This window comes from Phodopus roborovskii, unplaced genomic scaffold (assembly GCF_943737965.1).
Source record: "Phodopus roborovskii unplaced genomic scaffold, PHOROB, whole genome shotgun sequence".
In the NCBI taxonomy this organism is placed as follows: domain Eukaryota; kingdom Metazoa; phylum Chordata; class Mammalia; order Rodentia; family Cricetidae; genus Phodopus; species Phodopus roborovskii.
This window is the reverse complement of record NW_026125577.1, coordinates 2,495,791-2,506,814: the sequence shown is the minus strand read 5'-3', so window position 1 is coordinate 2,506,814 and position 11,024 is coordinate 2,495,791. Positions and strand designations below refer to the sequence as shown.

General features: G+C 47.4%; 1 protein-coding gene across 1 annotated transcript in view; it reads left to right on the top strand.

The window, feature by feature from the left end:
• Nucleotides 1–3,238: 3,238 nt before the first annotated feature.
• Nucleotides 3,239–11,024, top strand: part of Crim1 (cysteine rich transmembrane BMP regulator 1) — a 174,228-nt gene continuing 166,442 nt past the window's right edge. The window contains 3 exon segments of the mRNA XM_051177901.1: nucleotides 3,239–3,830; nucleotides 3,832–4,074; nucleotides 4,076–4,148. Coding sequence (XP_051033858.1) covers nucleotides 3,816–3,830; nucleotides 3,832–4,074; nucleotides 4,076–4,148 — 331 coding nt within the window. The 5' untranslated portion in view covers nucleotides 3,239–3,815.

Sequence of the window (11,024 nt, the reverse complement as noted above, 5' to 3'; positions counted from 1 at the left end):
GAGTACTGGAATTAAAGGCACATGCCACAGTGCCAGGCTGTATAGCTCTATTTTAATACTGTATGTGTCTTATTCAGAGACAATATCTACATGTTTCTTTCCACTTCAAAGACACATAAACAGCATGCCCATCTCAGAGAATATGACTCCAGTAGGAAAGCTGGCTACACACTGCATCGGCCTGGGAGGTTCTCATAGTACTTCTACATAGAAATACTACTACATAATACACTCACTGTCCTACTGTCTGCAGGGCCCCAACTGGGCACTTTGATTTTTCACAGTGCCTCCTACTCTTGTCCAACCTGCCTAGTGGCCAATAGAGGGCGGACTGTCCCTTCCCTGTAGATCTCCATCAGGAAGAATCTGACTTTTGCTTTCAGGCTGTCATACCCCCACTCCTCCAGGTTGTAAGACTCTTTCCTTTCTCAACTGTACCTTCCATGTGCTTCGTTTAGAGATGTTTATTAAGAGAGATGGGTCAGAAAATATCCAAGTACCCTTTTATTTTGTGTGTGGAATTCTTCCCTTTTTCAATCCATGGCTGACAAGTATATGGATACTTAGTAACTGTGTTATAGCATAATCAACACTACAATCAGAGGCACTTGGGAATGCTGTAGAACAGGTAATGAAACATGTTTAGGGTTCTCAGAGAATGAGGTATTAAATCATATTCCATATAACCCCTAATTCTTAATATTTTTTGAAGGTCTTTCGGGGCCCATATAACCTTTCCCAGCTGTTCAATTGTTAATCATTTTAAGCAGAATTACCCTCTTTCTTCACCCTTAGTCTGGTCCTTGAAGATGACAGGATCTCATATATTGGCATTACCTTGACTTCTGGACACCTTATATCTTGCAGAATCCCAGGAAAGAATTGTTTTGACTGAACCCCTAGCTCAAATACCAGTTTCAGATAATCTGGTAAAGCCTTGGAGGAGTTTCACCTGCTACTAGTTACTGTATTCAAGAATCCTATTCACTCTAAAGACTTAATTCTATGGCAAAGAACTACATGTAGCTGAATTATCTTGAGTTAGTTCTTTTTCTTTTTAAGCCTGTCAATCTTTCTTACCATGATTCTATTTTTAAGTTTTTCTACCTATGGAGTCTCAAGGATGGGTAGTGGCCTCCATTTTGTTGCTTGTCCATGCTCAGACCTGTAGAGGTTCAAAAGGAAAGGGAAGCAAATGACAAAGAGTGAAACTTTAGACAAAGTTAGCACACCCCTCTCGAACTACAGTCTTTTCACTTTTGCCTCTTCTCTATTTCCCGACCTTGGCTTTTCCTGAATCTAACAATGTTATCTGCTATGTTTTTAATTATGTCTTTATTCTTGCATTTGAACAGAAGAACAGATAACCTCTGTAGGGGTGGAAGGAATTATAACAAGGTCCAATGGTGACAGTTTGTTGCCAAATCCCACTATGAAATTCTGGTGCCTCCTTGGGCAACAAGACACAAACATTTATTATATGCTTTACTATTTGGTTTTGCTAAAAGAAAACCTAGCAAGTTGCAAATGACTTCACTCCTTATTTTTTAGAGGGCAACAGGGTATGAGGACCTTTGGAGATGATCTAGTTTGACCATTTAAAATGTGCCACAAATGCCTGGAAAATTGTCACTCCAGCCACAGTTTAAACCCCCAAGAAAAGGGAGTGCTCCTGCCCCTTTTCCAGTCCTCAAGTTTCCCTATGCCTTTCTTCTACAACAATCAGTATGATTAATGAAACATGCCCTCTCTTCAGCACAAACATTTATAGTTTTCTTATGTCATTGGCTAGGGGAATATTCTATTGGTGACTTAGTCTTATTTTTTTTTTTTTTTTTTTTTTGTTGAGGACTACAGTGGTTAAACCAAAACATTCTCTAGAAATATAAATCTGTTCCACAAACAAGATTCCAAAGGCATCTTTGTGTCCTTTCTCTTAATACTGATGCCATTAACTCTTGGTTCATTAGTCACGATGTTCCTGGTCTCACTGGCTGCCACCTATCTGCAGCAAAACCATGTCAAGCAGCCAAGCCCACTTCATGCCTGCCACAGCACCAGACCTATTTTACATAACGATCCAAGTCACTTTTTTTTTTTTGTTAATGTATTTTATTTATCCTCGGGGGGGGGTTACTAAGGAACCTGTGAAAGGTCCACCATTCTATCCTGATCAGTGGTCAGAGCCATCGCTGGGAGAATCTCCTGTGAAATCTATCAAAGGGAAACACGTGCATAGTGCCTCTCTTCCGTTACATCTAGGCTCATCACAAAGAATATTTTACCACATATCTTCTTTATTAATACACACACGATACATTTTTTAAAGAAGGCCAAATGGGAGGAGGGAAAGGAAAGCCCACCTCTTTTGCTTACCAGCTTGAAAAACAAAACGATAGTGTCAGGTGGCATGTAAAGATGCATAAGTCTCCCAGTCTATCCTCATGTCAAGACTTGTAATCCAGTACTGCGCCTTACTCCAGAGAGAAGGGTTCAGCTGTTACTTTCCAGTCACCCCTCCCACGAGACAGCACCTCCACACAGACACACAGAATGTAGATCGTTAAAATTCAACTCAAGCTATAGCCCGCCCGAATACAATCCCAGCTCAGAATATTTACCTAGCTCATTTAAAGCACTCAAACCCACCAGCAGTTTGGCTGGAGACGTCTCGGGCTTCCCAAGACTCCATTATATAATATCGTTTACAAAGTCTATTCCCAGCTCGAGTGAAAGATGGATTCTCGTCCAGTTTGCGGAAATTCCACGCGTTCGCTTCCCTTTCCTGGGGTTCGATCCGGCCAGTGCCCAGCCTAGGCTGCAGCAATCCGGCTAGGATCTCCACCACTCTCTTAAACTCAAAAAACTACCACCCCGAGGTGCAGCCGTCCCGCCCCCACGGTGCTCCCAGGCTAGCCCTCGTGGCCCGGTGCCGGGGAGGGGGGGGGACTAGCGTCGCTCGGACTGTCTCGGATTCCCGGCCGCAGCGCGCTCGCGGGGCCCGGGCCCGAGCCCGGATGACCGGCCGCTGCAGGGCCAACTCGGTATGCCGGGGCTGCGGAGGAAGGAGAGGGGGAGGAGGCGTGGAGGGAGGAAGGGCCCGGGCAGCCCTGGAGGGAGGCGAGGGGGAGGGGAGGGGGCCGGCCGGCCCGAGGTGGGGGGGCAGCCAATGAGCAGCGCGCAGCGCAGGGAGGGTGGGGGGCGGGGGATGAGGTAGGATGGGGGAGGGCGCAGCCGGAGCAGCGGAGGCTCCAGCCATAAACAAGCGCCCGGAGGAGCGGCGCGGGAGAGAGGCGAGCCGAGCACTCGGAGCGGACGCCGCGGACCTTCTGCTGTGCTACCGCGCCCACTCGGCGGTTCGGGAGGCGGGGACCGGCCGGGAGGCTGCGCTGCCGTCGTCTTGATCGGGCGTTCAGGAGCAAAGCGGAGGACCAGAAGGAGCCACCAGCCCTGCTCGGGAGCTGAGCGCAGCCACCGCCGCCGCCAGAAGTTTGGGTTGAACCGGAGCTGCCGCGAGGAAACTTTTTTCCCTTTTTTCCCCCTCCCGCCCGGGAGGAGAAGGACAAGGAGGAGGAGGGGAAGCCACCCGCCACCGCTGCCGCTGGCGCCAACGCTCGTGGGCTCCGGGTCGGCGCGGCCCGCAGGGGCGGCGGGGGCCTCGCCCCGCGAGGGGAGGAGCGCCCCGGGGGCCCCTAGAGGGGCACGAGGACCGCGGGCTGCGGGTGCAGCGGCGGCGGCGCGTGTGCCCCCGCGCAGGGGAGGGCGCCCGCCCGGCTCCCGGCCCGGCTGCGAGGAGGCGGCGGCGGCGCAGGAGGATGTACTTGGTGGCGGGGGGGCAGGGGGCTGGCCGGCTGCGGGCACCTCTCGGTCTCGCTGCTGGGGCTGCTGCTGCTGCTGGCGCGCTCGGGCACCCGGGCGCTGGTCTGCCTGCCCTGTGACGAGTCCAAGTGCGAGGAGCCTCGGAGCTGCCCGGGGAGCATCGTGCAGGGCGTCTGCGGCTGCTGCTACATGTGCGCCCGCCAGAGGAACGAGAGCTGCGGTGGAGCCTATGGGCTCCATGGAGCCTGCGACCGGGGGGCTGCGCTGTGTCATCCGCCCCCCGCTCAATGGCGACTCCATCACCGAGTACGAAGTGGGCGTCTGCGAAGGTACGGCCTCCCTGCCGCGCGCCCCCTCCCTCCTGGCCCGTGCCAAACAAAGTTTGCCTGAGACTTTTCTCAGAGGAGAGAGGGTTCCCGGGGAGAAGGGACCATCGCTGTCCCGGGGAGGGTGCCCCAGATGCCTGCCTAGCGGCGGGCGAGGTTGGATTTCGCCGGTGAGCTCCTCTCTATCCTGCATAGACACGCACGCGTACACTGATCTGGGCTTACACTTGGTGGCGGTGGCCCTTCCTCGCCCCAAGCAGGGGTTACCGCGTTCGAGGGACACTGCAGAGACTAGCACACGCGAGCCCCTCGGGAAGTCCGCCCCTGCCGCCCTTCCCTGCCCGCATAGCGCAGTGTGGCACCCTGGGTTGTACGCAGTCGGCACAGCCGGCTTCTGATAGCGGAGTAGACCTGTGCTCCAGCTTGTTCTCCCTGTGTGACTCTTACTATGTTTTTTCTTTGCGCTCTTCCTTCACCCCCTTCCTCCTCCTTCGCGTAATAAATCAATTTCAGCTCCGGAATATGTCAGCCCAGGCGAAGTTACACTTGGTGGTTACTCATTTATTTGCCTATTGGAAACGGTCAAAGACTTGCTCTTCTGGACGGCTAAAGGGGATGGGTGGGGGCTGCACCTGGGTTGAAAAGTTATGGCTCACTTCAAGAGGTTTCCTTTCAAGATCTAACATCCGCGTGTTCCCCAAGCTGGTGCTGATGTCTTTTTGTTTGTTTGACAGCAGAGTCGGCTCAGTTGGCTTCACCGTGGCGCATTGTGTAAGGGCGGCGGTGTGGAGGTGTATTGAGGATGGGGGCGTTGGTTGTGGAGCCTCCCTGTTTGGGAAGCTGTGGGCCTCCATCTGCTTGTGGCTGTATTTCAGCCTAAAGGTGCCTGGTGTGTTTGAGGTCTAGAGAGGTGTAGCGAGTTCTTTTATTTTGCTAATGGGCTGAATTGCCTCGTACAAGTGGGATCTCTGCCTTCTTAGAGCTCAGACTTGGGGCCACGGTGTTCATGGTATTTTGCTAGTGATCAGGGTTCAGCAGTCTTTCTGGGGTAGTGGCTAGGAGGAGCAGCTGCCCTGTGCTTTCAACACTGTCAGCCAGCCCCTGGGACATGGGTTTATCCTGAAGCATCCTTGTGTGTGTATATATGCTTGTTTGTTGTGCTGGGGTACTGAAAAGGAGGTGGCAACCTTTAGGACAAAAGTGGGTGTGTTTAAAGGTTTCAGGTCTGTGGTAACTCCTTAAATACACACACGCATTTATTTCTACCCATGCTTGTAAGGTTTTGGACAGTTAGTGGAAAATCGGGGAGGCCTTCTGAATTTGGAAGCTAGTGGGCAGTTATGAGCGAAGGGCCGGGTTTCTTTTGGACAGTGCCCTCATTTTCCTGACACCCAGAAATGGCCCTCTTGGTGTCCCTTTACAACGTGGGTTTGTTTCTCAGCTCAGGGAAAATGGTCATCAGACAGACTGATAGAATTTCATGTGTTTTGACTTTAGGCATTCTAAATGACTTAGACTAAAAGGTGCTCTCTGAACCCTGTTTCGTGGAGTGCCTAACTTAACCCAACCTCCCACAAAAATATAAAGAACAAGGAGCATGCTGAAATGCAGTGGAAACTGCGGGACACTGAGAAGGACTTTGGAAGGCTCAGGAGAGTGTGACCCTTGTTTGTTTGTTTTTCATCTGTTTCTGGTGAAGGAAATGATTGGGGGAACATTTACAGTTATCAAGTATTTTGGCAGCAACGCCCCATGTCACAGTATGGAATGATTTTGGCAGTTGATTGGAGAGCCTGTCATTCCTCTGAATTGATGCATCCCTCACGGCTGCCTTTCCCCTGGTAACACCAGGTGCAATGAGTACTGGCCTTGAAAATGTTTGGAAGTGTTTCTTGACATGATTGTATTTCAATTAGTGTTCACTGGAAACACATTTCTTTTTGAAGGCCTGTTTTCAGCTGAATGCTGTGGGCACATCCCAGTCACCCAACCCTCCCTCCCTCCCTCCCTCCCTTCCTCCCTCCCTCCCTTCCTTCCCTCCCTTCCTTTCTTGCCTCCTTCCCTTCTCCCTTCACTACATGCAGCAGCCAAATAGAATCTAAACCCACAGAAACCAAGGTACAAGAGACAGTGTTTTCTGGCATGATGTAATAGTTAGATTTAGAGAGGCCTTTTCAACTGCGTGTCTAAAATTTCAGAAATTTTCACATTCATATAAAAATATGGAAAACATAAGTTGCTGAAGAGCCCCCCCTTTTTTTTTTCCAGGATTAGAGGAATCTTCACATCACTAATTATGCTCTTTCTCCCCCATGTTTTCTTTTTCTTTTCTTTTTTTTTCCCCTGTAACTTTGCATAGAATTTCTCAATGGCTGGTACTTCCCTCAGTTTCCATTTTATTCAGAAATTTGTGTGTATTATCATAACTCACATGAATAGGAACAGATATATTTTATTCATGTTGAAAGTCTTACACTGCATTTTTTGCACTAAAATGACCCCTACTGGTTGTATCTGTTAATGAAAAGTCTTTTGAAAAGCTTATTTAGTTGGCTACCCTGCGAAAAATATTTCATGCCATAAAAATATGACTAATCCACCTGCTTTCGAAGACATGACTTAAGTACACATTTATACTGTTTGTCAACTTTTGGGCATGTTATTCCCATACTGACTTTGTTGGGAGTTTCTGGAAGTGGTTTTTAAGTACAGTTCACAAAATGATTTGAGTCAGTAGCCAAAATGGACCCTTTTGCACATGTGATTCATTGTTTCAGGTTTTTATGTCACACTGACCCTTAAAAATACATGAACAATCCAAACCATAAGAAGAACCCTGAAGAAAAAGATTAAATTTCTGTAAGACTAGGAATCAAGACCTGAAAATCAAGTGCCATGTGCACTGGGGTTTTTTCTCTTCATTGAGAATGATGTTAAATAAATCCTGAATTGGTGACTATGCACATTTGAAAGATAGAAGATGGAGCCAGGTACCCAAAGTTTCTCTCCCTCTTAGCAGGTGCCTTCTTGCCCTTAGGAGGGATCTAGTGCCTTTCCTGTTTCCATTTATCTAGTGAATGTCCCTCTTGGCCTCTTTATAGAATCCTGGCTGGACTGTTTCCTTGAACAGGCATCGGCCTCCAGGGAAATCACCTACAATCCAGACAAACAAGGTTGGCTTCTAAACCTCTGGATGGGAGAGCTCTTTAAGGGGTCTAATGCATGAAGTGAGATTATGTAGAGAGAATGTTTTGATTGGACAGTGAGAACTGCTTTTGAAACTTTATGCTTCACTTATGGTGGGGCAAGATGGAGAAGTAGGACCAGCCCTTGTCTTAGAGTAATAAAGAGGAAGATGCAGGCTTGTGCTTGACATTGTGAGAACAGATTGCTTAGGGACAGTGTGGACACCATAGAGCTTCGCCTTGAAGACCTGCTGCTTTAGAGTCCATGACTGCAGATGGACATTTTCTGAAGCTTTCACTCAGTGGCCCCGGTCTGTATGGAACTGAAAGTTTTACTGTTTTCAAAACTACTGCCAATTAAAAACCTCTGTCACAACTCAGTTTCCCCAGGTACTTCAGCTTCCCCTCCGCTGTGGACCACAGAGCAGCAAGGAGATCATATGGTGGGAACTTACAGCAAAGAGCAAGGTTTTGTGTTCTGAACCAGCTGTTCTTGTGAAGTTCCAGTTTCTTTACTTGTCTCCTGGGACAGTTAGTAGCAAAGATGCCTGCTTGGAGAGAGTGGGGGATGTGAGAGGAGGTTCCCAGAGAATAGTTGCCTAGGACAAGCAGACATACCAAAACATTTGTCTGGGCATGAGGCACATGGAAACTGCCCCTTTTACTCTCTGGGAGCCATGTGAAGTTAAGAGACTGGATTTTTACAACTGAACTAAAGGAGAGGAAGCCATGGTTCCAAACTCTTGTTTTTGAGCTATGCCTCAAAAGTGTTTAGGTAGCCTCTGTGCTTTGATGCCAGGGAAAAAGACAAGCAGAGGACATCTTAAATATGTTAATGGGGTATGGGAAGAGAAACCAATTCAAGTAAACAAGGAAGTAATTAATTCCTCGTCAGAGTAAATATTGACAAAACGGGAAGGACCAGCTATTCACTGTATACACACACACACACACACACACACACACACACCAGAACAAAAATGACCTTCATTTTGACTGTCAAGCTTAGAGAGTTCTCACTGTTGTTAAGGAGTCCGGTCACATAAAACACTTGGCAGAGGACAAATGAGATGCATACTGTAGAGCAGAAAGGCAAAAACCAGCAGGTGTGGAGAGATATTTGCTGCTGGTAATATGTGGTTAACAGTAGACCAGGAGATATTGCAAGCAGTATGTTGGGGGTACGGTTGTGAGCAGAAGTTACATTCATTTATAAAACATTTTAGTGAGAGAGAGACTGTGAGTGTGTGTGTGTGTGTGTGTGTGTGTGTGTCTGTGAGTGTGTGTGCAATGTGCCACTGTGTGTTTGTGGATATCAGAGGACATTTGGGAGTTGGTTCTCTCCTACTATCCTATAGGTGGTAGGCATTGAGCTCAGGTTATCAGGTTTGGCAGCAAGCACCTTTATAGGCTAAGCCACCCTATCTGCCCCAGACAGCTTAATTCATGGAGAAAAGTGAACAGCCCCCAAACTCTCGATATTGCATCCATTTATAGGAGCTGTTGGGGCATTTGGTACAGGTTTCTGTTCTCCATGTTCCTATCCAGTGGTCATGGTGAAGAGTCTGGGGGGATACAGGGTGCAAGTATTATGAAGTTGGCAGATTCAGGTAAGATGGTGAGCCCAGAAAGTGGGTAGACTAAAGGATAAGGAATGAGAAAAGGAGAAAAACAAAACAAAACATTGGATTATTTCTTAGCACAATTATATCATCCTTTGAAGAATGATCCAAAACACATTCCAGAGATTAATTGTGAAATTCCTGAAAAACATGGGTGTGTTTAACTCAGGAAACCTGCCAGCAGGAGAGATGACAAGGACACCTTCAACTGTAAACGAGGTGGGGTGGGAGGCGGAGGGATGAATGCTAGGGGGACAAGTTTGGCGGGGGACAAGTTTGGCGAGCCAGGCCTGTTGTTCCCCCATGTTCCAGATGGGACATTTTGTATAAGGATGGTGGAGACACATCAGTATAGGCCACTTAACTCTTTGAGGACAGCATGATGAAGAAGCAAGTAGACATGAAATTTTGTCGTCTCAGAGATCTCATTTTCCAAAGCATTGTTTTCAAAGACCAGGCTCACATTTGCCAAGAAGTCTGGCACTCGTTCATTGATATACACCCCCCCCACACACACACACACACTGTATACAAGGCTGTGGACAGGGGAAGAAGGAAACCAGGGAGCCTGGGGATCATTAGGAAGTATCCCACTCTGTATACCAGTTCTCAGCCTATGGGTCATGACCCCTTTGGGAGTCTCCTCTCAGATATCCAGCATAGCAGATATTTATATTATGATTTACAGCAGTAGCAAAGTTAGTTATGAAGTAGCAATGAAAATAATTTAATGGTTGGGGTCAGCACAATATGAGGGACTGTCTTGACATTGCTTTAGTCAAGACAGACCTTGCCAGCCACCACAAAAATTTGGTTAGAACCATGTAAGTTCAAACCAAGTAAAAATGCTGTTTGATTTTGTGTTCTCACTTGCTGACTATATGGGTAAGATTTATAGCTATGAGAATCAGAGGTTGCGAGGCTTGAAACGCTCTTGCTTGAGGGGAAGGTGTAGCCTTCCTAGTCTCTTGAGAACTGCTACAGAAATGCCTTACAGTATGTCCAGCATTTGAGAAGGAACCTGCATTCTCAATACTTCACTAGCTGTGGTTCACATGGTTCACAATGGCAGGTTTCCTTTTGTGGGATTTTTTTTGTTTTTTTTTCTTTATTCTGTCTTGCTCTGAGCAGGTACCAGAGAGTGGCAGTGAAGTGGGTGGGGTCTCTGGATGAACAGCTCTTCCCTCTTCACCTTCTCTCACCCTCTTGCCTTGGCTGGCTCAGATCTGAAACCTCTATCTCTAGATAAACCCTTTTCCATTGATGGACAAAGGCTGGAGTACACCTGCTTTAAGGATGCCCTCAGGGTAAATACAGAAGTGTCTGTTTGGAACCCACATGGATGAAACAAAAATATGTTTTTAAAGGATTTTATTTTTCTTTGTTAGTTTCAAAGTACACCTTTCAAGTCCTTATCTCCCACTCCAGCCCCCATTTTATTCTGAAGACAAGAAATGCCCGTGCTTTAGTGGATGAGTGTGAAGGTCAGGAACTTGGTATCTGATGTGGAATCTTCTTCTGAGCCAGTGTTTCCCTCTCTATCGGGGTTAATCACAGGGTGTGGTAAGAACTTTCCCCCAGCCCCCAGGAAACACCAGAGAGGATAACAGTAGACATCTAGCAAGGCTTTTCAACCTGACCAGGGCTCCCTCCCTCCCTCCACTTAACCTTCACATTCTTCTGTCACCTTTGGGAGATAGAAGGTGGCACTCCCAGAAAAAAGAACCAATTACTGGTGAGTTCAAGTTCTTTAGCCTGGCCTCTAGGCATTCCCCAACAGCACTATTGCAGCTAGTTAAACTTGAGACCTGTTAGTTATACCATTTCTAAATAATAACAGCAAAGTTTGTCTATTTTGGATAAATAGAAGTTCTGAAAGTCTATGTTACATCACTGGAATTTTACATTTAGCTCTTTTTTTCTCCTCCCAGTGGGCTAGTATTTCACCTGGGGAGGTGGGGGGGTTTGCTAAATTCTCTGTAATCAGTAATGTACATTTTTTTTTTTTTTTATGTTATGTTCTACAGGATTTTACTGAGAACTCCTCAGGTGGATAGGGGTTGGGGATAGAT